At 43.1% G+C, this 27407-nt stretch overlaps 1 protein-coding gene across 3 annotated transcripts in view; it reads left to right on the top strand.

Annotated features, from left to right (window-relative positions):
- The window catches only part of ARID5B (AT-rich interaction domain 5B), a 119040-nt gene that overhangs the window by 6195 nt on the left and 85438 nt on the right, over positions 1-27407 (top strand). For all 3 annotated transcript variants that reach the window (XM_074830343.1, XM_074830344.1, XM_074830342.1), the window contains one exon: positions 7792-8017. In XM_074830343.1, the coding sequence (XP_074686444.1) occupies positions 7792-8017 (226 nt within the window). The remainder of the gene's footprint in view (positions 1-7791; positions 8018-27407) is intronic.

Genomic DNA, 27407 nt, shown 5'->3' with positions numbered 1-27407 from the left:
TCTTGATTTAAGAGCTTTTTTCTTTGTGTGTGTGTGTGTGTGTGTGTCTGTGTTTGTGCATGTGCAGTGTGGGTTCACACCCAGCATTAACCCTGCAGAGCCTAGATGCTCGTGTGATTCATAGTGTTGTATCAAGTTGAGCTTTTTATTTTGTAGCTAAAATGCAGTCAGAAGGTCAGATGAACATCGGCATTTTATGGCATTAATCCAATGACCTTAATGCTTGGCAGGCGTCCATGTTTCTATGTGAAGGTGCCAGGGTTATAGATAATAAAAGAGTTTGTTTTCATTTTCTGGATATTTTAATCTTTCTTTGCAAAGCACAGCCTCGGGTTTGGGGGGGCTTGGGGCTGCTCCCGGGGGCCAAAACTTTAATGTCTTCCTGGGTTGTTTAATGTTAGCTGCTAATGATGGGCAGATTGATACAGATGCTGAACAATGGAAGGTTCTGGCAAGAAACTCCCTAGACATGCTCAGTGGATGTATGTGAAAATTGGCTCCATTGTTCTGCTGTATGAAAAGCAAGTAAATTATTTACAGATATTTGCTAATTAAAGCACATATTGTTTTACCAGCACAATAGAACACAATATAACAAAGGACAAAAGAATAAGCTTGCATAATTTAAACCTGCTAATGCAATGTACTCCTTGGTAAGAAAAATATAATTATGTAATCTACGAGGAAAGCTTTTCGTACTGTAACTGTAGTAGGCAAAATTAGGAATGAATTGCTTGTCAACTTGCCTAAACTAAAACAGCTCTTCGAGATCTGTGAGCTATCTGACGGGAAAACATTTTGACTGAAGCCTATTTTCTCTTTGGTCAGAACTTCTATCTGCAATGACAGATATAAATTCAATTTGAACCTCTGCTCAGGAGTGGGAGGAGGGAGAAAAAACCATCCCAGAAATGGAGGAAGCTCTCGGTAGAAATGTCAAGTCTAGCTGCTCGCAGCTGTCCCTCTGTGCGCTCCATCTCCACCCCACTTCTGGCCCAGATGTACCTGTACCCCACAAAGCATCCTACAAAAACGCGGTGCTGTCCTGCCCCAGGACATTTTGTGTGTCTGGCTTCGGAAATACTGAGTCACGTGGCAAAAGCTGCTTGCTAATACACGAGAAAGTGAATACTGCAGGACTTCACATGCTTCACCTCTGTCCTTTATCTTGGTCTTTTGGGTTTTGGACCCCAGCAGATGGGATGAACTTGTCAGGATGTAGCGTTCTCCATCGACATGAGTTTCAGACAGCTATGTGTGGCTGTGCTTAGACTGGGGAAATAGCGCGGTAGGCTGGGGAAATACCTGTCACCTGAATTTAACGAGATCATTATAGCCCTTTAAAGTAATTAGTGAAGGATTAATAGATGAAAGGTTCTGCCTTGGCCTCTTTAAAACTCTCCTGTGTGCCAGGTAAATTCTTGGGCTGTGTGAGTTTTCATTCTCAAGGCTCTCCCTGTAGGTTCGTGGGTGGAGAGCAGTGGTCTCTGTAGGTCCCTGCACGCTGGCATCTCCAGGGAGCATTGAAGGTCCAGACCCCACTGGTCAGTTCCTTTTGACAGCAACTTTTGAGATGCCTCCATCTGCCCTGGGCTAGGGGATGCAGGAGGAAACAGCACCAAATGAGGCACTCAGGGCAGGGAAAGGGGAAAAAAAACTGCCCCTGCCCATGCCAAGCGCTGGAGCCTCCTGTGAGGCTTCCGTGTCACTCGGTGATCCCACCTGCAGAATGGGAGCTGCTGTTCCCACCTGGCAGAGCTGTGCCCTGGCTCCCCAGGTCTGCAGCCTGCTTGGAAAGGTTATACTGGAAGAGCAACATGTAGTAAGGGAGTGGATGGCAGGAGAGTCCTTCGTGTGCCTTGTAGGGGGCTGAACAGCGCGCTTCCCAGAGCCAGACCTCTTCTGTGATGCATCTGTTTTTTAGCTAGTCTGTCATCCTGCAGTCTTAAAAAACCCATGTATGCCCTCAGTCCACAGCAGGTGACAGGGAGGTGGGACCTTCTTACTCTGGAGAAGGATTCTGAGAACAAGGCAGTCTTGTACATTTGTTCTCTGTCCCTTTAGGGCTGAATATGGTCCCTGGAGGAAAGCTTGGGTGAGGTGCTGCTTGTAGGAGATGACTCTGGAGACCCAGGTTCAGATTTCCAAGTGACTTTTGGCAACTGGGTTAGGGCTGAATTGAAATGACCTGGTTTCCACCGCTGTCCCAAAGCCCTGGTAGCATCTGTATAGCCGAGAAGAGCTCTGGGCTGTAGACTCTGCTAATAGGGCCTTTTGATTTGACTATGCTTTCAAGTAAGGGTGATGGTACTTTCCTCAAACACCCAGATAAATGCATTGCTACAGGAGAGGTGCTTACTGGAAACAAGCCCCCTCCTTACCTTCTCCACTTCCGCAACACAACCTTCCGCTCCTCGAAGGGATCTAGAGCAGGGAACCAGATTACTGGGGCGAGAACTGCAGTGTTGCACAAGGTATGGCAAGGTCCTTTTCACCTAAATTGCAAAAACCTAAAAAATACATGGGATGTAAAAAAAAGCCCAGAATAATAGAGGCCTTTATGCCCAAATGAAATATGCAGTTCTATTATCCTTGGTGAATACAGTCTGTAAGAGTCGCACTGTATTTTTTGCTCCGATGGATGAATGTGTTTTCATCAGCAATGTACTGGGTTGTAAAATATGCATCCCCAGCTATCTACTGTGCTAAAGGTTTCAGTAAAAAGGCTTGAAGATGTTTTCTAATGCAAATCGTACTGATCAGATAAATGACACGCCATGTCTCCTGTAATTATCGGCAAGAGTTTTTACAGTACGTCTCCTGTTTCTCTCTAGGCCACGTATTTGATGTTAGGAGACAGCCAAGCAGGTGTTCGACTCACTCGTGCCCTCCAGAATTCCTTAAATGACCTCTGGAAGCACTGGAGTGAAAACAGTCTCAGCACGTCAAAATTTTGAGATATCTCAGTTGCCATAATTCTTTTAAGGCTGCCTCGGCATCTCTAAAATATAAATCTTTCCTAGTTATTGGCAATGAGTGAGGAGTTGTGACGTACTGTATGCGGGTGTGCAATCAAGATGTACGACCTCCCTGTGCTGCCCTGTGACTCCCTGCCTTGTAAGAGTTAATATTTCTTCTAAAAAATAATTATCTGCTTTAAACTATTATAACTACCTGACCTCTTTCCCTGAATGTAAGTATTTCAACCATCTGCTGAGTCAGGCAATATAGCATTCTGTGCTTTCGGGAGGCTGTGATGGTTGCTTAGACAACAGTGACATAATATTTAAGCATAACGGCTCTCAAGAAGATACTGTCCCCTTCTCCCTGGACGACTTCTCTGAAAATGCAAATCCGATATGCTCTTAAAAAAACCAAGAGAGGGATGAGAAGGGTTTGTATCGCCATCTTTCTTAACTATCTCCCCATTTCTCACTTGATAGGTGAAAGTATTGTACTTTGCTCAGGAGTCTTGTAAGATGTAGTAAAATTATAGGCTGACTAGATACCTGCTTTTATAGAAACAGAAGAAAAAGTGTGCCTTATTATAGTCAGTGCTTATTTTGAGATTTAGACAACTTTGTGGCTGGGAAAAGTGTTGTCACTGGTTGGTCAGTGTCCAAAAAGGCCCATCTGAGATAAATCTCATTCCTGAGCAGAGCTGAAATCAGCGCTGGCTGTTTCCTCCTGCAAACCTCATCTTGCTGTAGCAGGAAAAAAAGCAATTAAAGATTTAACCACGCAATGGAGACCTCATAAACATATCACTTCAGAGCATAGCTAATACACGATGAGTTGATTTTTGTATAGATATATATATGCACTGTATGCGACGTGGGTGGTTTTTCATGTTTACACAGAGATATAATTATGAATGACATGAAGGTTATACAGCAGATTTCTTTAATCTTCTAAAGGTTTGTTAGTCATGTGTCACCGCGTACCTGTTTTTTATTTATTCAACATCTGTATTCCTTTGTCATCTTGTTGAAAGGGTTTCTCTGCAAGGGCTGTGGTGGTAGGTGCGCAGAAGTGGTTACGGAATGGCTACGGGGTCTCCTCTGGCTGGCAGAGCCCTGCAGATCCCGAAGCAACTTTCGTTGTGACACACAGCTGCAAGACATTTTTGCTTAACAAAAAAGGAGAGGGACCCTTTTGTCACCTGCTGTTTAAAAAAAGTAATAAAAAGCCTCCTTGACTCATAGTTTGGGTCTGAGCACTTGGAAAGGTTGCTTGAGGATGTGTGTGAAAGCTTGGCAAGGTTCATCGAAATCCCAAAGCTGATGAAATAGTTGGGTGACCTCTGTTTGGGTGGCGTTGGGGCAGATGACCTCTTGTGTTAGCAAACTGCCAAGACGTGGGGAAGACAGCCTCTCTGGAATCTTCCTGTGGCTTGGGCTCCTCAGAAAGAAAGGACTACCCACTACATTTTGCTGGGTGACAGTTTTTGTACGATGAGGTGCCAGGGTAAGAAGTTACCTGGAGATGCGGTCCCTTGCTGGCGAGATTGGTGTTGGCAGCAACACTCAGAGGAGGACTGTAGTCTGACCTGTGACCACTGTGGTATGTGGGGAGTTGGGGTGGACGTGGCCTGTTGTCTCTGAATTGGGCTGAAAGGGAGCAAGAGGTCAAAAAATGAGCAGTGCGAGAGAGCAGGTCTACCCAGTCCCACTGTGTGTAGCGCAGGGCGACCCAAGGCAGGCCCTGAAATATATAGGGTAATTTTTATGTTTTCTGGCTAAAAGTGAGCTTGGCCATGCTTCCCTGGTGCAGCCATGGTGATCGGTACAAGGGGAGGACACGAGGCCAGTGCTGGTGTGGAGGATGGTTGGGTGCTCCCAGACGCTGGAGAGGTGGCGCCGCCCATCCTCCCTCACAAGGGGCTCGTCCTGCGGCTGTTGCCTCTGCAGGTCAGGCCCGGCCTTGGCCCTGCTTCCTTCAGGGCAACGCCAAAACCCCACAGTGGTGTCTTTAAGGTTAAGAACAGCTCTGGCTTTTGGGTGCCTTGACAACAGTGGAGCTGCAGTCACAGCAGGTGCAAGATGGGCTCTCTTGACCCGGCAGCCGTGAGGCGGGTGCTGCCATTGCTCGGCAGTGGCACAAGGCCCAGCCTAACAGCCATGAGTGCAAGGCCTCTGGTCAGCTGCCCTTCTCAGGCAATCCCAGCCGATTTGGGAGCCAGCCTGGCTCCCTTAGGGACGTAGCTGCCACAATGGGGTGATGGGGACCGGGTGCCCTTGGGGCACAGCTGCTGCAGGGGTGACAGGGTGGTCCCGACAAGGGGCCATCACCTAGCACTGCCTGCAGAAGGGGGTTTTGGCCCACAGCCTCTGTCATGGCATAGTGACAGCCTGAATTTCTTCTATATTTTAAGTTCATGCACTCCATTGTGTGCTCAGCCACTCTGTAGTGCCATTCTGGGTGCCCCTTTGCACCGCGGTGGCTGTATTTAGGCTCACAGTGCCATTTTGTGAAGGGCTGAGGTGAGTGCACAATGGTCTTTTCTCAGGGTCTTTTCCTGGCCCCTCATATCAGCGTGGGGATGCTAAACACCATGTTTTCATGGACACGGCCGTGCTGCTACCACAGAAAGCATATGGCTGGGGTATGCTCTCCCCTGCCCCCCCAAATCCACCTCTCCCACTGTTCCTGCCTTTCCGTTTCCCCCTCCACGGCAGCCTGAGCAGAGCCGGTGAGTGCGCCAGCATTGCTTCACCCTTGTTACAGTACGGTTTCTTTTTTTTTCTTCCCTTTTTTTTTTTCCTGTGTACACATCATGTGTGTGTGTGCGAAGGTTGTATTCTCAAAAACAAGTTTATTCATTGATGATGTAATAGTGATTGTACTTTTCTTTTGGTTAATAAATTGTCTGCTCAGCTTACTTTGTATGCCAGCCAAAATTAGTCATACCAGTTCTTGGAAAGGATATGAAGAAACTAGTAATTGAAATCATAATCATTTGATCATGAGAGCTATTTGGAAAATAATATTTGAACCAAAAACACATCTGATCTCCAAGTCAGTTTTATTTTAAAACTGCTGCTAAATAGATTTCTCTAGTGTTGAGTATTAGAAATTGTGTAGTAGCTGGTGGTGGTATTCAACATCCTAAAAGAGGACTTCATCCAGAAATTGCTGAGACTGTCTGCAGGCAGGCTGATATTTATATATATGTTGGGTTTTTTTCCATCCTGACATTTAATAATCACCATGTAATAGCTATAAAATGCATAGCAACTACAGCTTTTTTATTTCAAGTGGATGGTGTAATGAAATTGGGTGAAACCATCCATTGAAATTGTACTTTGTAGTACCCAGTGCTTGTTTACAAAGTATTGACGTTTGTCATAAACAGAGATTTAAAACATCACTGTTACTGTTTGTTGTTCGGTGGAAGCTCTTACGCTGTGCAATGATAAAGGAAAAGATTTTATTACAAGCTTGTTTAGCATATAAGCATGCTGTTCGTTTCTGACCAAATATTTGTTATTGCACTAAATGTAATGAAGGTGCCTGCTTATAAAACGATTGTGTATTATATAAGGGAGAGTGGAATATCAGATCTGCTTTTTTTACTAGAGATACTTCAGGTTTTGTATTGTGTGTAACTTATCACAATAAAGCTTTTTTTTTTCCTATTGAGCAGTATTTTATTTCCTGAGGAATGTGTTCAGTGGAAGAAAAAAACACACAGAGAGAATCAATCGTGCTTTTCTCTTTGTTTAATAACTCAAAGAATTTCTCTCCCATTTGCAAATACTTGTGTTTATTTGAGAGGAAAATTGGATTCTGGTTTATTTATTTCAAGAACCTGTAACCTTATTTAGTACTAGAAATGTGCGATGTGCAAGGTGTGGTGTGCAGCTAGCTCTCATTACAACATAAATGATTTCTGCTATTTTACTATAAAATCTGGAGTATATCTTGCTGGATATGTGTGTATGTTTGTTTGTTTATTTTTTTGAGGCTTTCTTGAGCCCTTGCTCACTGGAGTCAGCTATAAAACATTCTGCTTATTCATCATGACTGAGAGGAGTTGATTGTTTCCTGGAAGGATAAAATTCAGCAATTAGAGCTGTTTAATTTGAGTATATGTTCTGGAGGCTAAACTAAGTTTAAGTGCTTTTCTTAGAATGTATATTTAAGAAGGGAAAAAAAATTACAGTTCTGATCTTGAAAAAGGTTTTAAGAAACATGAGAATGTGCAAGTTTCTTTTGGTGGGAAGCACATAACATTTATGTAGTATTTCTTTTGGGATTACATCACAGTTTTATTTAATTTTTAGGACAAAAGTTAAATTCAATATTTGTGTATAAGCCAAGGGAAAATGTACCATAAACACAGGAATTTTCTGGTGAGTCAGAGTTCCAAGAATCTGAGATTTACTTAGTCCATTTATTTCAGGACTAGCTATAACCATTAGTCATCCAGCCATGAATTTTTACATTTGCAGCTAATTGCACCTAAAAAACAAACTTTCCCTCAAGGCTTTGGGTTATACAGAATGTGATTTGGCAACCTGCATTTCAAATGCCTTTTAGGATCATTGCCCTGGTCCTAGAAATTGTCTTTAGATCTTGTGTATTTGCTTCAAGTAAACAACTAATATTTCCACTTCGGTGTCAAGAGGAATAAATTAAGTACTAGATATTCGGTATTACAGAAAAATTAATCTGCCAACAGCAAGATAGGCTCTTCCAGTAGCCTGTGGGGGATGGCGTTATGGGTTGTATCAGTCATTGCGAAGCTCCGCGTGACGTGTTGTATTCTCATTTGACCGCTTCTTGCAGGATGAAGTTATTGCTGTTTCAGAGAAGGTTACTGTGAAGCTTGAGGACTTGGCAAAATGGGCACAGTCCGATTTCTCCAAGTGGAAGTGTGGTTTCCGGGCTGAGCCGGTTAAGCCGATGCATGTGGGGAAGAATGGGCAGAAGGAGGCCTTGACGAGATACAGACAATCCACGCTCAACAGCGGCTTGAACTTCAAAGACATCCTGAAGGAAAAGGCTGACCTTGGTGAGTATCCCTTACTTTCTCCTGTGGGGAAGGGCCCGTGGGTGAGCGTCTTTCGAAGGCAGATGAGCCTGATCCTGCCAAGCCGTCGCCGCTTCCCAAGGTATGTCTGTGCTTCGGGCGGAGGTGTGGTGATGAGGTACCCGAGTGGAATGGGTGGTGGTGAGCTCATCACAGCCTCCTTTGACAGTAGCGTGGGATAACTGCGATACCTGTCTGCTCCGTAGACATGACCCTGAGCACTGAGGCTCAAACCCTGAAGATACACGTGCAAGTAATTGTCAAGGGCTCTCCCTGGAGCTCTGCAGACCAGGGGATCAGGTCAGAGCTGTGCACTGTGGGGAGAGGAGCATGACACATCTTTCCAAGGCCTCCTCTGACAGGCAGGGGAGAGCAAAGACCTTTCACTTCTCATGTCCCATCTTCTGGAAGTGCAGGATTGCCACCCATGTCTGGTGCTCATCCTGTCTCCATACGGTCAGCTTTGTGTCTCATTTGGTAGGGAGATGTCCCTTCCGTAGCCTTCTGTAGCGTTTTCTTGTGAGCTTTATGCTTTATGCAGTGTAGGCCCCCTGCAAGCACCCTGCTGTTCTCTCCAGACCGACCTGTGCTTTTTTTCCCTGTCCATTTTTAGGGAGGGAAACGGTAGTTCTGCTGCTGTGGATGGTTGCAGACAGGCTTGCAGCTCTGGGGCTGCTTTGGTGCGCAGACACTGACACCTCTAAAATCCGTGGTGGAGGCGCAGGGTCTGAGGAAGATGGGTCTCCTGTTGGTAAACATGCCTGTTGTGGTATTAGGACCTTGGATGCGTAATAGCTGCCAGAGAGGGCACTTTGAAGTGCATCCCAGGGACATTTCTCTGTTGTACCAAGCTTTTAACAAATATTCCAAGTTTGAAGGGCATCAAATTTAGGCCATAATGTGTGGAAAGGTAAGAAATTAAAAGCTAAAGCTGATGCACGTGAGGAAATGCTTTTGCACCTACATGAACAGGAGATGCAGGGCCAAGTTGTTTTATGATGGCGTGACCGCGTTGGCATCAAAGCCAAGTTACACTAAGCTGAAGATCTGTCTTGGAGGATTTATCTTCTGCATCTCTTTTTTCTGATCTTAGCAAATGGTGATTTTGTCAGTCTTGCATTTCACCATTAGATATGTAGGTTGGAAGTTTAAAGTACAGTTGGAAGTTGATCTTATTTTTCATTACATCTCCAGGAAAAAAAATAACCCATGCAATTCTTTCTCTTTTCCTTTGCTTTTCTGTGTGGTTTCTTCTGGTTCATAATTACATGCAGTAATTTTCTCTGCTATTGCCCTGGCATCTTCTTTACGCACTACATTTATTTGCATTTGTTTGTTGTGTCAGAAGAATCTTAATTTTTTTTCAGACAGAACGTTTGTGTATTAATGTTTTCTCGGTTTTGTTTTTAACAAATAAAAAAATCTTCGTGGTAAGTTGCGAAATTGCTATTATCTACCCTAGGAGCCAAAGAAAATTATCTTTAAGCCTAAAGCTTATAGTTGCATGTTAAGCCTTTGAAAGTAGGGGTTTTGCTGAAAATGTTTGTGGAATGCAAACTGTATGGTACAGTTTTGATAACCCACATTCTGATGTTGCTCATTTTTGGTTGGTGGCTCTGGCTTTATTGTTGGGTCTTTCTTTTCAGTAGAAAAGTGTATTTTGACTAATGTTTGATACGATTGTCTTTTTCTTCGTCATGACCAGTTGGCGGGAGTGAAACCAAAGGTTCAAGAAGACCTATAGCTGATTAGGCAGGTTGATACAGACAACTGATCTAGCCTGTGAAAGGCAATCAAAGAAATTCCTTAAATCTAGCACTAAGATTTTTTTTTTTTTACTATTTGAAAGACCCAAGAATTTAAGCATAGTTTGCTTCCTGGATCTGAGAAAAACTCAGAATGGTGATCTTCATTGCGTGTGAAGCAGCCCTCGTTGGTTGTGTCCTGTAGGCAATCCGCGAGCTCTGGTGTTTGGCTTAACTATGGGATGGAAGTTTAACACCCACCTGGTAAAGAAGATTTGTGTCTCTTATTCTGAGTGGTTGGTCAAGGTTGATATTGTGCTGTCTCTATTGTGCTGGGAATTGCTGTCTCCCTACTGTAGGCAAAGGCAGTAGCATAACATGCAGTGTCCAAGGCATAGAGATTTAAGCTGCCGCTGTTGTATCTTCTCTGCTGTCAAAATGGCAGGTTTAGTGCCTGTTACAACGTGTGCCCACAGACCTTTTCTAGTACTCAGCATCTTGCCAACAGAGCAACGCTCAGCTGCAGTGGTCAAAGATTTATTAGCAATAACTTCTGCAGTAGGTCTCTATCACAATGGGATGGGGTGGATTTTCTCTTAAAATGGGGTTATAAACTGTGAGCGAACACGATGCGCTGTCATGCAAAGGTCCCTCTGGGTGAGAGCATCAGCACAGCTATATTAGCAAGGCCAATCAGCCCAAATGGAGGGGTGATCTCCCACACATCCACCACTTCCCACCATGGTAGCACAGCTCTCCTCCTAATCAGGTACTCAATGCTGGTGCCCATGGGGCTGTTTCATGGAGGGCTTCCCCACCGGGCAGAGTGGAGTGGCTGTGATGGGGCAGACCACTTCGTACAGAACTTGGGTCTGAAGGGAACAAGTCGCTTCTTGTGCTGATCAGATAGACCATGCATGAGTCTGTAGTGATGCCCACGTTTAACCCTGGCTGTAGACAAGGAAGTTGCTGAACCAGGTGTTGAAAAGGCCTAGATAAACAAGCTGATCTCCTGGACCCCTTCTTTCCTATGTAACAGCATGTTTCCATTACAGAAAAATCCCATAAAAGTGAGTAGATTCTGAAATTTTTCCTATTAGATGTTTTTGAACCAAGCTGTAGAAGGCAATAGGAAATTATATGCCTACCAAAGAGCTCAAAAAATTTTACAGAAGAAACAAAATCAGTTTTCATACACTATGCAGGAGTGGTGAAGGGTGAAACAACCGATGAAATGAAAACATGGCTGATACAGAACCACAGAAGTGGCACTGCACAAACATACTTAATTAAACACGTTGCTGCTGGGAGCAGGGCAGCTTTAAACAATAACCAGGCAAAGTGGGGCCTCGTGTGAGCAGTGTCTACCCTGTGCCATACGCTCTGTGGCACTTCCTTAGCCAAAACTAAGGCAACACCTGGTTAATCACAACCTGGAGAAAGCATGCACCCATAATTGAAAGTTGACCCTAATTCAAATTCGGTACTTCTGTCTCCTTTTTTGTTCTATGTTTTTTCTCTTTTTTTTTTTTTTTTCTCTTTTTGTCTCTTTTTTTTCCCTCATCTCTTTTTTCTTCTTTCTTCTTTTCTCTTTTTCTTATTGCCTTTCTTCTCTGCAGAAATGGGGTTTTTTTCTGTAAAATGCCATTGTTTTTATCACTAGTGAATTATGCAGAACTTTTCCTTAGGACTGTATTAAATAAAAGATCTAGCAATAGCATTTTCTGTGTGCGCTTCAAGATTTCAGCTTGAAAAATGATTTTTAAGAATTATTTCTTTCTGCCTGTTGAGATATTTATGTTATACATTCTGTCCCTTTCTACAAATATGTCAATATTGAATGTTAGCAGTTTATGTCTTAAGACTATTTATAGCTTTCTGAATATTTCTTTCAAATGCTGAGAAAAATAGAGAATAACAACAATGCAGCATATAAAAATAGAGTTGCTCAGGAATGTATTATTCATAATGAACATGAGAACCTGTTTTTCCAGAAGAATTGGTCTGATTAAATCATTCACTACTAAGGCCGCTAGTTATTTATTTTTGTCTTTAGAATTATTTAGGGGATTTTTCTTTGTAATGAATGGACTCGTATACCCATATTTGGTAAACCAGTGGGAAGTCACCAAATGAGGAATTATTTCATTTTACAAAATTTTTAGCAACTAAGCAATGTAAACACTATTGGTTAAATATGGCAAAGTTGCATATTTGTATTCCTTGGGCTATAGTTCGAAAAAAATTCAAATTATTTTATATAACACTGCTTCTTACAGACTTCCTTTAAGTGAAGTATGAAAGCTGCAGTGTAAGCTTTATTGGCCTATAAATATGTCATTATAGTTGGACTACATTTATATGCTTTGGATTGTTGTTTAAGCCAAGAAAATATGTCTCTACAGGTTGACTTTTTATTGAAACCCTTTGAGGCATACAACAGAATGTATTTTAGGCCAAGGTTATTAAAACAGCATTTTCATTTTTGCAGCAGACTCATTGTCAATTATGCTGCCACAAACTGTCTGTGGATAGGCAGTTATGAATGGTTTCATCTCTAAATGTGTCTTTAGAAAAAGAAATAAAAGATAGAGGAGTCAGAGCTGAAATTGAGAGAAGAGACTGAGGGGAAAATGACTGAATTTAGTGCTCACCAGCTCTGTTGGTTTGGGTTAGGCTGGGCTGCGGTGCTGCCTGGGTTTAGCTGACGCATAAATGGTCCCTGTGCCTGCATCGGGCTGGGGAGCTGGGAGCCACTGCTGCCCTGGCTGGGCAATTTGCATCCCTCTGGCTCACGAATCTGTCATGACAGAGCTCTGGGTTTGATCCCCCAACTGTCGTTGCCATTCTTTCTATCCATCCTTTAGGAGTCTTCATCATGCCAAAATGGATGGTTGAGGTTGCCACGTGGTGGGCGTTTTACCGGCAGCATTAGTAATGGGGATGAGCAAGTTCTGGTGCTTCCTGAAGGGGTTTTTGCCACAGTTACTGCATGTTTGTTTGGGTCCAGTGAGGGGGAACCCAAAGAAAATTTAGCAATCAATCAGCTCTGTCCTGTCTTTTATTCCCCACAGTCATATAGTTGGGGGTGCACAATCTGAATCTTTGTTCTCTGTGAAATCTGGGAAAATCAAGTACTATTTCTAGCTGAGGTTTATATTTTAGCAGTCACCGTTTTCCAGTCCATAGGTTGTTTTCCAGCAGTTGTTTCCTACTTCACTCTTTTGAACCCTCCAGCAGAGCTTGCCGGGCAGGGGCTGGATGTTGCAGGACTGGCTCACCCTCTCATTTCCTTCTCTTCTTTACCAGTTTCATAATTTGCATAGCTTCACACAGGTGATCACAGCTCCTCATCAGATCTTGTGTTGCCGTATAAATTGGCCCATCCATGGCAGATTGCAGTGAGTTTGGAAGGAAAAGCAGAGCAGGGATGAGCAGCAATCTTGCAGGAAGGTGCTGCCCCCTCAGTGCCCAGGCAGCCACAGTGCCCGGCCCCAGCGGGAACTGGGCTGGTGCATTGCCCTTCTGTTTTCACTAACCAGTGGCCTTGCAACAGGCTTGACTTCTCCAGATGAAGGTTATCAAGTCGTAATGTAGTCAAACTGTAGTATTATCGAAACTGATAATCTGCAGCTGTAGTGTGCTCAGACACTTGCGGTGACTTCTGAACTGACGCCGACTCTCTTTGTTCATTGTTTGTCACGTGCTGCTGAGTTCAGGCTCGCCTGGCTTAACTTGGTGCAATAATTTTCTGACCAACTAATTGTTATTCAGAGTACAGCTACTTTGGATACTTTGTGCCTAAGTCATGCTTCTAATTCTTTTCCCCTCCCCTTCTTCTCTGTTTGTCTGCACTCTTTGCCTCTTCCTTGTGCCTTCCTGTCCCCATCGCCCTAGCTGAATGCCATTTTGATCTTGATAAAGCTCCTGTAAGTGTCCCATTATCCCATTTTCCCCTCTCTGCCCTTGTGCACCGTATGTTGTTTTTTGTCTCATGGGTCAGAGTGACCTCTCTAACTCATTTTAACCAACCCAATTGATACAGCTCTTTTGCTGTAGATGAGGCTATTACATGACTTGTCTGTTGTGCTCCATGGAGCCTGAATGGAGGAGGACGGCTCCCTTGGGAAAAAAAGACTGTGGCCTGGCATTTTCTTCTGTGTTTGTGCAGCTCCTAGCACATGCTGGCACTGCTGCAGCTGAACGAGAGCACCAGCAGGCTGCGGAGCAGTGCTGTTGGGGTTGCTGTTCAGAGAGGCCATGGAGCAGAAAGGCTTCCTTTGATTGTACATCTTCTTTTGGTTTAATTACTGCTTACCTTTAGTGTTAACATGTTTGGGATCGGAGATAACCTGAGGTGCTGAGCAGACAGACAGTTTTGTCTGGCCTTGCTTGAAGAGGGCAAGATAGATGTTTATTTTATTATTTGCCAGCCAGTTGGTTTAAGATAGCTAATACTTGTTCACTTATTGGCTTCAGTTGCTGGCTGCCTTTTAAATGCTGAGAGGTGATGCTGTTGTTGGGTGTAGTGTACCCCCAGTAATCCTGTGATAATGACATATTTTCTCCTGGAGGTGACACTATCTCCAGTAGCATTTTGGGGCTCCCCCTCCTCACTTGCCCCTCTCTCTTGAGCCACTGCTGCTCTCCTCTGCACCTTCCCCAGCCTTCCTGGGAGGAGGTTGGCGGCGACCTCAGGAGGTTGTCTGTAGCCACCTGGTCCTTCCCGAGGCCACGTGTTTGCCCGAGCAATACTGGGATGATTTAAGTGCTGTTAATTTCTTCCATTCTCTGGGGACAGCCTACTTCATTACAGAGGAAGCGTATGGGGGTGACAAAAACATTTTAATATGCAGCACTAGCTATGGAAGCCTTTCATTCACCACTGGATTGTGTTGAGCCTCATCTATTTGTGGCTCTTGAAAGGAGTTTTAACACCACACATCTCAAACTTCAAGCGTGCCTTATCAAAGAGATAAAATTTGGATTTCTTCTCAAACTTTGACCTGCCTTTGAGCTCTTCTAAAAGGGGGTGGTAGCATTGCCCCTGGGAATTGAGGAGGTGGGTATTTTGTTCTTTGAAATGCAGAAGATCTGCCAAGAAATGTAAACAAAATCCCACGTAACTTCTCTCTAGGTAGCCCCTAAATCACAGTGCCTGTACCCCACCCCCACCGGTTCCTGCAGCAGGAGCAAGCTAACATGATTATCAGAATTGTGCTGATAGCAGTTGTCACTGTGTCAGCGTTTTCAATTATGTATTGGTATGACAGGGCACTTTGTCGTTAGTGTAGAGCACAGCCATTTGCAATTGCAGTTCTGGTCTATTCAGAAACATCAGGGAAGGAATCACTGCTGCAAAACGAGAGGAGGAAGAGTTAAATTTTACTGCCTTGTGAAGCTAGAGGGAACTGCCCCATGTTCTCCTAAAGCCGAAGTTGCAGCAGTTTGCACCATCAATAAGAGTTTTGTTGCAGCCTCTGGTTGGAACAGGAGTAGCCTACATAATTACAAAATAAGTAGATAAAAAATAAGGACCATTCACAGACAGTGTCAAAGCAGCCAGTGTGGGACAGTGTCCCTTTAAAAATGTTTGACGGCTTTTTTTATTTTTGTCTGTTTTTAGCACTGAGATTGACCTTGCCAGGCTGTGTAATAACCCACATGTGTCTGCTCTCCAGGATTTTTTCCCTTCTAGTCACTGTTGGATCTTGCATTTAATTCTTACTGACCATGAGGTTTTGTTCCAGTAACTGGAAACGTGTGCCTCCTGGTGCAGCGCTGCTGTGCTCTGAATCTGACTTTATCTCAATGTCTGCTTCCCCCCCCCCCCTTTTTTTTTTTTTCTCTTTTTTTAACTTCTGGGTTAAGAGGGTGCTGTTTTCCTCCCTCTAGTTTCCATCCCTGCCCATATTGTTTCAGGGTCCCAGGGGGGCCCAGTTTGAGACATCTATTGTTTTGTGTCCCTGCACTTCCCTTGCCCAGCGCCATGGAGAGAGGTGATCAGCGGTCTCTGTGTGTCGTGGTTGCTGGTTAGAGCTGTTGGTCCCTCACAGGTCATCAATACCTTTTTCCTGCATTGTATCCTTTCCACACAGCCAGCCAAAAATTGGCTGAGTCCCGAGATCTGTAAACCAAGTACCTATATAACATTGTGATATAGTTGGGTGAGCCCTGAGGATGTCCTTTTTTTCCTGCCTGGCTGCTTTCTTGTGCTGTAATTCTGTGCTGCTGAAGCCCAGGACTTGAAGTCCTGCAGTCATCTTTGACTCCGAGTGCTCCGTTAATCAAGTCAAAGCTGTCTTCGTACCACCTCATGAATCATTCGGGCTTGTGACCTGTGCTGCAGTGCTGAGATGCTCGGGCTCTTCTGTGGGTGCTGTTGACACTATGGCCAGATCTAGGTGTCAGTTCCATTCCGAGGGGAAGGAGAAAAGCCAGACCCAACTTATTCACCACCTCCCTTCCAAGTTGCTCTTCCGAGTTGCTCTTTGTTACTCCTATGCCCAGAAAGACGACTTGCCTTTTGTTTGCAGGCGCACTGCAACATGCCTGGCCTGTCATCGTCTGTCTTCCTAAATATCTTAGTCCATTTCTGACTGCCGTGTTGCAGAAAGGCTAGCGCTTGTTCTCTGAGATACAATATTCATCTTCTTATAGATGACCCATCTTCTGCCATGGGAGTTTGTCAGAGAAAGCATCCTTTGTGCATCTGAAATTGAAGGAGGAGACTTGCTTTTTCTCCCCCTTCTCTTTTCACAAAACCATTTGCTAGAACAGAGGCACACAGGAGCAAAAGCCAGGCTGCCCCCCAAGTTGTGTGGGGCTGTAATGCCAGCGAATGGCCGGCTGTGTCAGCATTTATGGCGACCTCAGCAACAGGAGGTGATGGGCCCTCAGCTTGCCAAGGTGGAGCTTTGCTTGGGCAGGCAAGGGAAGGTGGGAGATGGGTAGTCTAGAAAGAAAAGGAAGGTGTTCGGCAAGAGTGTGGGAAGGGGCTTGGCTCCAGTGGCTGAGTGGTCTGTAGTAAACCTGCCTTCCCAATGTAGGCAGCCCAGGGACCTTCCACAGTGTTGGGTGTCACCTTTGTGAGCACCAAGAGGGTCTAAATGGGTACACAGGAGAAGACTGTGGTTTGGGCATCCTTGCCCTTGTTAAACTGAGTTTTAAGACTCTCGGTATCAATATTCTGACTGCTTAATCTTTTTTGGTTAATTTGGTTCATGCTTGTCTTTGCTGGCTTGGTGATCTTTGTATGATGAGACCATTGATAGATGAGGGTGTTTGGGAAGGGAAGGGTTAAACTTAGTACATGTATAAATTGGAGTGCAGTTTGTAGGAGTGGGTGATAGAGAAAGCCTATATTTAAAAAATGTAACAGCATGAATTGTAACTTACCAGGTAGGTTTTGTATTGGAGAGCATTGTGGCAGAACCTTTATTTACTTCATTTAGTAAAATCTGTACCATGTGAAATAAGTTTCTCCTTAATTTTACTGCTAATAATAATTTGCTTGTAAAAATGAATCCTCAGCACTGTAAACCTTCAGCTTGGGTCTCTCTTGCTTTGTTATATTGTGAAGGACAAATAGTTAACGCCATGAAGAAGCTTTTGTTAGTGATAGATAATGTGTATTATTTTAGCAGGAGTATATTTTAGCTATTTAGTGAAAAATCAAGGTGAATTTTTACATCTGCGCACTGCTGCATAATTGATATATGTAGAAGCTGAAATTCAAAATAAGCTTCTAGAAGAGCACACATTTGATTTTCCTAAACATTTAAATATATGTATCACACCCTCATTTTAAGATGCTGGTTAATGACTTTATGAGCATGTTGGCAGCCAGAGCATTACATGTGGTTTGAGAAATGTGTCTGGATATGCTTGGTAAGCAGTATTGTTCTGACAGTGTACTAAAGGCCATCTTCAATTTGACTGTGCTCTACTTTGTTATGCTGTGAAAGAAAAAGATAATTCAGCAGAGCATTGTGCTGTCGGCTGGAGACGCCACACTTCAGAATACAAATATTACTAAGGATAAATGAATCATTAAAAGAACAGTAGCATAAAATATCTGATGAATGAACTCCAGGAGTCTGTGCTGGAATAAATTTAGCATTCACGGACAGTACTATAATATGTGAAATAATAGTATCAGTTCTACATTCAGATGCCAAAAACATTTATGGACCCAGAATAATTGTGAATTACAAGGCTATAAATACATAGAGGGGATTTGGTGATATCATAATAAACCATGAGAAAGACGCTAGGCTGGTTTCTAATGTTACCAGAACCTTGAGATATATTTACAACCTTGTTCACACTCCTGCAGTTTTAGGGGGCAATTCTCCTCTCACAACACGTTCGTCATTCCCGTTAGTGCCAAGGGGAGTTATGCATGTGTGTCATGAGTGGAATAGATCCCTACATGTTGTACAATTCAAGGATCCTATAACAAATCGAAAATCTAATTTAAGAAAAAAGTGGGAAACGTTCCCTCTTGTCCTCCTCCAAGTTCCCCCATGTCCTGTTCTGCTCCTATGAACGAGGCTAGTGAAGGGAAAATAGGTAAAGGATGACAAGGTAGCCGCTGTGTTCCTGAACATTTTATTCACAGCTGCATCATTTTTTTCACTTTTTATTACTGAGAAACAAAAAAAAAAAAACCCAAAGCCCATATGTTCTGGTCCCGGGTTTCTTTAAAGTGCAGGCTAATGCATTTTAAAAGCGTGTTGTAAATACCCAGGGAAGGCTGGAATTGTCAGCCTCTCCACCGAAAGAAGGCTCCGCTGTGGTGATACCAGATCTGTGCCTGATAAGAACAGTTAATTAGGAGCTGGGGCCGAACCTGACGTGATATTCAAGAGTATGTTCAGCTTTCAGCATGTCCCACATCACCTGTTTGTAATTAAGCGTGGTGTCCCCTGCCTTCCTGAATTGGGGCAGTGACGGAGTCTCCGCAGGTACTTAGTGTCAGTTCACACATCTCAATATTAGATGGGTTCCAGCCCCGACGCTACAGGACCCCTTCCCCTCCTAGCGTCTTCCCCGGCCAGCTGTACGGTGTTACTGGCCTCATCCTCCGTGTAAGTCATCAGCAAAATATGCATGTTCAGCGTGGTGCAGAGCAAGTCTGCTCAGTAATTCCACATTCCTTAGTGTTGCAGGAGGTCTCTTGACTGACCAAGCTGCAGTCTTTCTGCTCATCCTTCTTTCAGGTTTACGCTTCTGGCTGTACATCCAGGCCTTCCGTCCATTTGTGGTATTTGCCGTGGGAAGGGTCTATGGCTTGGTTTACGTCCCTCCCTGCAGTCCTTGTTTGACTTTTTGTGTCTTGGTAGACTAACCCCCTGATATCAGCTGATGAATCACATCCTTGAGATACATCCTGGACCTTCCATCCTTGTCAGCTGATGAAGCAAAGAGAAGATAATTACAGGACCAAAAAACTAGCAACAGTGGTCATCAGCAGGAGGGGGCTGCTTAGCAGCCTTGTAGGTGACTTTAAGCGTGTGTCAGTGGTAGGACCTCACCCAGCTAGTCACTGAGCCTGCATTTGTTTTGATCACTGCCAGTTTATTTCACTGTCTTTCTCTCTTGAATTTGTGCATGTTTTTGCTATGACAAGGTCACGGGATTATTGATTATTTGTTTTAGTTAATTACTAGTGACTTTAACTTGATATTCTTAGCAGTATCTCTGTGAGCTCTTGTGGCAAACCCAGTAGGCAGGGTGTAATGCAATCTTAATGTATGTTTTTCTCTTTAATTATTTTAAAACCACAGTCTCCACTTTTCTTCCACACTGAGTATTTCCAGATTAAAAGCTTTGTGGGATGAAAATTAAATGATAAGGTACTATAAAAATCTATTTCAAGAATCTCAAATGTTTCAGCTCCATCTGTATTTTTAGTTTTCTTACTCCCTGAATGACCCTTACTTGTGACAGTGTTTGTCACTCTACACTTCTAGTTTTGTTGCACAGAGAAAATAGCTGAAAAAGTCCTTTTACGCTTATGTTTTTAATACTCTGTTCAGATACATAAAAATGTGGCCCCATAAATTCTGAGGTACAGTTAAAAAAAACCCAACCCAAATAATTTTGGCAGTTCAAATGCAGAAACTAAAAATAATTTAATCTGCAGTGTGAACATAGTTTCATATTTATACTAGCATCTGGCCTCAGGAATTGAATACTCCATTCTTTAAATAGCTTTACTCTGGCTCCTGCATGCTTTGTGACTAGAACATTACCCTACAGTCATACACCTTGTTTACATATTTCTGTTAAAAGGCAAAAGAACTTACAGTACTTCAAAACATCAGTACAAGCTCCCTCCTCCCCTCTCGCCTTGGAAAAGGGAAGTTAAAAAGAAAAAAAATGAGAGTGGTCTGAAAGTGCGTTTTAAATTTAGTTCTCTCATTTTGCTGCTGGGTACATATTCTACTGTCATTTGTATAAAAAACTGGAAGAAAAATTTTCCAAAGAAAATGCGTGCCATTCCAGATGCCCACCAGTAGTCAAACACAAATTTATGTACACCTTGTTTGTATGTTTGCTTTTAATCCGGCAAATGTCTTTGTCTTTAAAAACACTTTGCCTAGAGGCCGTGGATCTTTTTTGTTACCCATATGGTAGAAATAAGGAGTAGGTCCCTGTGAAGGAAAAATACCAGAATAATGTAATAAAAAGGTAAACACTGTAAGCGGGTGGCTAATGATTAGCTTCTTGCAATCTTTAGGGACAAAGTATCTTTTTATAGTTTTATGATCCTTGCCCAGCCCATCTTGAGGAGGAATTGCATTTTCAGAATTACATATTTAAAACTTCAGCTGAGCTTTACAAATTTAGTAGATCCCTATTTAGTGTCTGTTGGTGAATGTAAGTCCAGCCTAATATTCTTACTGCTATTTTTTCATTCACATGTCTTGAGGTGAACCTAGGAGCAGGAGAGAAAATATCCCATTTTTAAACCTTAATCCAGAATCCATTTGTATGAGTCACTAAAAGAAAATCATAGTGGTTTGGCTAAAAAAGGCTTCATGTCCAAAGGGAATGTTCCTTAAAATGCTGGCGTGTTTCCCACAATGTTTCTTGAATGTGTTTTATATGTTGTCTTTGTGCTATTGTAAAACATCAAAGATTAGATCCTGTAGTTCTGTGTGTGGGAGGCTCCTGGTATTTCAGTGGACTGGTCAGCTTGAACGAGGGCAGGGGGCTTGCTCTCTTGAGAGGTGTTCAGCCCTGTCAGCTGCCTGCTCCACTCCTCCCTTAGGGGAGCCTTCCAGCTCAGGTAGGGAGAACTTGAAGGAGCATTTCTTTTTCTTGTGGTAACTATTCAGTGTTGTACCACGGGCTTAGGCTTGCTGCTGTGACGCTCAGTGGCAAACCTTGCAGCAGTGTGAGAGGCAGGAAAATCGTGTCCTGTCTGCCTTTGTGAAAAACTTCGAGAGAGACTGAGTTGTTTTGTTTTTTCCTACCCAGCTATTATATCCCTCAACAGGAAAGAGCCTCTGGGATAATCATCCCGCTTGGGTTTTGGGTGGTCAGTGCCATTTTCTCTAGGCTTCAGACTAGCCTGGGATGCTTGAGAAGGTCAGTGACAAGGCCATACTTCACCATGACCTCCAGCTTTGATCCTCCCGTGATGGAGCAAGAGAGAGGTGGTACAAAGCTGGAATGGGAGCAGGGATGAGGATTGCTGGAGATAGCAGTAAGGGCTGCTTCTCTACCTTGCCACTGGGGTTTTTAGGTGTGCGTGGCTTGGGGTTTTTTGTTAGCCTTCCCTGCAGGGAAGGTTGGTGCTCAGTTTTTACTTTGTTTTTTAGACCTGGGCCCTCTGACTTGCATATAATGAATATGAATGGCCCAGGATTTAGCCTTTGGTGTTTTCAGATACCATGTGATTCCAAGGCACAAAACATGTGATTTATGGGGTAAAGCCTATTTAATATCTTAAAAGCATAGAGTAGGAGATCGAATGTGAGCATAGCAGCCTTAAAATATATTCCCTGACAACATACTTAAGAACGTTTAGGTCTATATGAAATATGCAGGAAATGAGGCCAATTTTGTCCCTGCTATTTTGATGGCAGGGTGCAGAGGAGAGACAGAGAGAGTGTGGACAGGAATTCATGTGTTTGATAACATGAGCTCAGCATATTTGCACAAATGGAATAGGAGCATTTTTCACCCTCTGCAGCAGGGTGAAACTACTCTATTGGTAGTTTCTCTGCCTCATTGAGAGACTTTTAACTGATCAGACATATCAGCAAATCCATATAAGTTAATATGAAGAGTCATTCCCTCATCCCTGTCCAGCTGTGTACAGTGTTTGCACAAAGCAGTACTGCTTTGCCATCTCTGTTGGCTTGGGGAAGCACAGGGAGCTGATTCTTAACAACCAGAGATGAAGAAAGGGTGCTACTGTGTATTAGACCCTTTTTCCCTACTCTGTATTAGACCCTTTTTCCCTCATCACCTCGTAGACAAAGTCAGTATAACAGTAAGAAAAGGTTTACGTACTTTTTACCAGGAGAATACTTGTTAAGTGTTGTTTCTAAAATAAGACACCTTCACGAACAGTGAAGCAGAACAGCAGTTGCCAGAAGGACCTGTAATGATTTCTGATCGTGCTAATGACTGACCATTGTCTTCTGATGCACAAACGAATTTTTTTTTTTCCCAAGAATGTCAGACTACTTAGCGTATGGCTGGTTTTCTTAAATAAGCACTTCACTTTCTACTTTTTAGGAAAAGAATGCAATTAAAGTTCTTATTTGAAGAGGAAGATTGTGACAACAGTGCTTGGAAATTTTATTTTCTGGGCTCTGAAAACATTTTGAGTGCATTTGTCTAAAAGCATCATTTATACCTTGCTGGGCATGTGGCAGATTTCTTACTTAGAGTCATGTAACATTTCTTGGACAGCAGGTATTTTAGTTGGGCATATAACTAAAGGTTTTGCACATGTTTGGCTGGGTGAGTAGAAACTTGGAAAATACACTGTGGTTCAGTTTTCTTTTGTTTTTACAGTGGTTTTGTCACTTGTGCTTCTTATGGTCATAGCATCTCCATCTGGAGCCCAAGCTCTCAGGAAGCAGGAGTCCTTGGGCCCAGTTCCACAATGTCCTGAGTGTCACAGGTGGTGTAAGGAATGCTCTGAGCTCTGTGTATCTGACAGGGCACTTCGTCTTCATCACTGAAGGTTATCAAGACATGACAGAATGGGATGGTGTTCATAGGAAAAATGGGACTGCAGTTTCCATTTTGGTGCTTCTTTTCCTTCAGAGCGTGTCTCTGTGGATTGCGTGTAGGACTGGAGTTTTGTGTGTGCCTCATTAAGATCTTTGCCTCAATTATCCGTAAGAATTTCCTACCATCTCCATTTCCCAGTCAGCTCACTAGCCAGATTGCCCAAACCGAAATAGGACACAAAGCTCCTTGGAGGAGTAGCTACAGCAACAACTTTCTTTGTCCTGTGCATTCCGTTTCACCGGATGAAGTGACACCAGTTCCATGTCAATGACTGCTGACTCTAAAGCCAAGAAGCCCTCTCATGTGTGACAGCCTGAACACAGAGACCAGATTTATACTAGAATGAATCCTCAGTTTGATCTGGTGCGGGAACCAGTTTGATCTGGTGCGGGAACCATTTTGATATCTCTACCTAAGATGTAGAGGCATCATGGTACCAGCAACAGAACTATAGTAAATCCCTCCCATTGCTTCCCCCATTTGCAAACTTGTAGGGATAACGGGTACCTTATGGGTACTGTCCTCCCAGCTGTTGACAGCTTCCTCCGTGGTCAGAAAATGCAGGTGTCGAGCACAAGAATGTGAACAAGAAACAAGAATTGCTCATCTAACTGGAAGCAGTTTTTGACATTGGCAATGCGAGGTGGCCAGGTCTGGTGAGGATAACGAGGATGCTGTGCTCTTGGAACAGCCTGTCCCTTCCTTCCTTTTTTTTTTTTTTTTTTTTTTACAAGTTCCTTTGCAGGTCTTTCTCTTATGCCACCTCATCTGTCACTTTGGTCAGAAGACAAGAGCTTCAGATACCTATATCTGAACTCACTTATACAGCTTTTTGTGAAGATGTGGTGGTGCTAAAACTTCACAGCAAAATCTGTCTTCAGAATGACTTCAAGCTTTCCTTTTAAAACAATTAGTTTGCCTACAGAGCTGGCATCAGAAGAAATGTAATTGCACATAGTAGACTTTTTTTTCCTTTCCAGGATCAAAATGTTGAGATGACAGTCACTGCTAGGCAATCTGAAGCTCAGGCCATCCTGCCACAGTGTCTTAAAATGAATGTCCTGGTGTATCATTACATGCTGCTGGCTAAGTCTTGTGTAATTCCCCTTGAGCTTGGAGAGCTGCTGCAGCAGAGCTCAGGTGATGCACTCTTCCAGTATCAGGAATCCACAGAGCAGCAAAGAAGAGCAGCTTCTCCATGATCACTCTTGGACTTGGTTGTGAGGTCGGGAGTTTGGGAGAGCATTTTTTCAATCACTGTTTAACTGACAGAGATAAAGCTTCTTCGTCCTATCAGGTGGAAAGGTGTGGCTTGGCAGTCACAGTGGGGACCTCGCTGTGGCACACACTGGGTTGAGTAAGAAAAGATCGGTTATTTGCCCTTCCCCTACTAATTGTGACTTTTCCAGATTTTACTCTCTGGATACCATCCCTCCCTTTTTTTCAAAGCCCTCTGATATCGCAGACTTGAATTGCAGAGGGGCTGTAGTGTCCCCAGGCTTGTCCTGGTGCTGTTGCAGGAGGAGACAACCCGTGGGCCAGAAACAAAATGCTTTGCGTCTCTCAGAAATGCCTATCTCACTTGCATCTGGCCTAAATGCACCCTGCAATTTATTGAGTTGCTCATCATGAACACCGTGGTTACTGTGCCATAAGTAACTATGCTTTTGCATATTCTCTTCTTCCTGGGCATTGTAGGAATTAGTGCATCAGTTGAGTAGTGACGAGAATGACTAGACGAGAATGAAGTGTTGTGGGTCATTAAACAAACAAACAACCCCACCTTCATTTTATTGAAGGTACCTATAAATCTTCAGTTTTCTTCTTTACAGCTAGTTGACCCGAGGATCTGTGTGAAAGATCAGACATCAGACTGTTGGCTTAGGCAAGTTAGATTGCTATAAGCAGCTGTGAACTAGTTTTATAGTGCTACCAGCCTATTTCGTTTCCAGAAAGTGAAAGTTTGAAGTAGGTCCCGAATCTGGTTTCTCACATGCGAGATCGTTTTGCTACCCGTGACCTAGAAACCAACAATGAATGTATAAATTACAGGCAAGAAGAAAATTCTGAATTGACTGTAAGGTGAATGGAAGTTGAATAATTCCCTGAACTTTAACTGGGAAAAGAAGAAAAGATCACTGAATTCTAAAACAGACTTCAATATAGACAAAGAAAATGTTATTTTAGTATAGATTAAACTTATGACTAAGATATAGAGGGATTATTGTGTCTGTTTCAGATGTAATTTCATGCCTGAGAATTTACATTGAAGGCGAACTGGTCTGGATCACATTAGCAAGGGCCCTGTTTTGCTGTCAGTTTAATTAAATGGAAACTGCTGGCAAGGAGACGCGAGTAGGTTTATAGAAGCAATACTATTTTGTATGTTGGAACAGAAAACTGTTAGGTCTTCCAGTCTGAAAGGGACACAAAAATGAAACCTGTGATTCATTCTTGTTTACAAACTCCCAGCTAGTATACAGTGACCTTAGTGATAAATTAACTGCAATTACACATTATATGTAGTGAGCTTTACAATAGCTGCAGACTTCGTAGTTATGAATACCATGACCTTTGACAGGGAGGTTAGAACATGAAGTTTTTCCAAACAGTGTCTAGATCTTCAAAAGTATTCACGTTTCCTTCCCCATTTAATGTGAGTAGATTGACAAGATGTGCGGTGGGTGTTCTGTTTGCTTGCTGCAAGATTGTTGTCAGGCAGAAAGCCCCCAAAACAAAAAAGCCCGCCCTTCGGGAACATTGATTTATCTGTTAACTGTGCCTGGCATGCTGCCTTTTGGCTTTGATTTCAGAGAGAAACATATTTGGTTACTTTAATAGGCAAAAGCACTGAACCTGACTTGTAGGGGAAAAATTGTTTTCTTTCCCTTTTTCAGTTCTGTTTATCATATCCTGAAGTTCTGTATCATAATTGTGCAACAGTTCCAAGTTGTAGTAAAGAAAAGTAGAGCTGGATCTCAGGCTTCATCAGCCTCATTATTTGAGAGCCTGCTTTTCTGGGTGACTCAGTGGGACTGAAAATGAATGTTTATGCTGTTTAATAGCCACCCTGTGACACCAACTCTGATGATATCAAATGCTTTTTTGTTCTTGAGAATTGTTCACATCCCCTATTTATATCTCCTCTTTTTATTTATACTTGTTTTCATCTTTTAGAAATTTTTGCTGAGCTTGACTTGACTTGCCTCTTCCCCCCCCAAATCTGTTTGTTCACCCTTTTTTGCTTCTTTTAGATATAATGAAAGAGAAGGGGTTTTCTTCCTCTTACTCTTTGACTGACAAAATTCAGGTCTTAACTTATTTTCAGCTGCTCTCCAATTTATGTCATAGTGTGTGAGAGTAAAAGTTGAAAATTTGAGAAAGTAAAGTTTTTAACCATGTTACAGTAATTGTATAATTTATTCTGTATGTATATACATGTAGTCATCTGTGGTGAAACTGCAAGTATATGTGTGTGTATATGTTGCTGAGTATATGTCCAGTATATATGTTGCTGAGGTCTGATACCCATAAAGCACTTGGCCAAAAGAGTATCTTTATGAAAGACTTAATATTCTTCACATAAGTATCAGAAGTAATAAAATACGTTGTTTGAGACCTACAAAGATCAAAAGAGAAAGAAGGGAGAAAAAGAGATTTTTAAGAAAATGTAATAGCAGCGAGAAAAACAGAACAAGAAGGTTCTTGGAGATCTCTGTCCCTGTAAATGCAATGGGTTTTTTCAGTGAAGCTGTAGGAGGAATCCATGTTTTAATATTAACTTCAGTCATGCTGTAGCCCAGTGCCTCCAGTGAGCATGAAGCTGTGCATGGCTGGAAGGTAGGTGGAGATGAGATTTGGAGAACTGTTGCGTAACTGTAGGTGAGGGGAGGGAAGAAATGCCTCAACCACTGTCAGTGCTTTTGCCTCTTACAGTAACATGATGCAGCCCATCCCAAAGCACTTCGTGGTGTTTTCATATGCTGTGGGGAGGCACTGGAGGGTCATGTGTGCTCACCTCTGCTCGGTCCTCTGCCTCAACTGGCCACTGGTCTCCCGAGGGCCAGCTCCTGATGGCAGTTACTTAGCAATAATTAAAAATAAACCAACATGCAGTAAACGCTCTTCAAATCCAGGGGCTGTCTGTCAAAACTGTCCCCTGGCTCTTGCTTATGTGTCCTGAGGGTCGAAAAAGAGCAAGAAAGGGTCAGTTAGTTTTGATCCTGACTGTGGTGAGGTAAGAAGTGCAGGAGTTGGTAAATTATTTTGTGCGGATGAGTAGCAAAATATTTCACAAGCTGGGATAAAAAATGCTCAGTTGACTCTGCTTCCGCAGCAAGGAGGGACTTCAGCTATCTCCTTCC

This window comes from Strix aluco, chromosome 7, assembly GCF_031877795.1.
Source record: "Strix aluco isolate bStrAlu1 chromosome 7, bStrAlu1.hap1, whole genome shotgun sequence".
Classification (NCBI taxonomy): Eukaryota; Metazoa; Chordata; class Aves; order Strigiformes; family Strigidae; genus Strix; species Strix aluco.
Note: the sequence above shows the minus strand (reverse complement) of the source record. Positions and strands in the feature narration are given on the sequence as shown.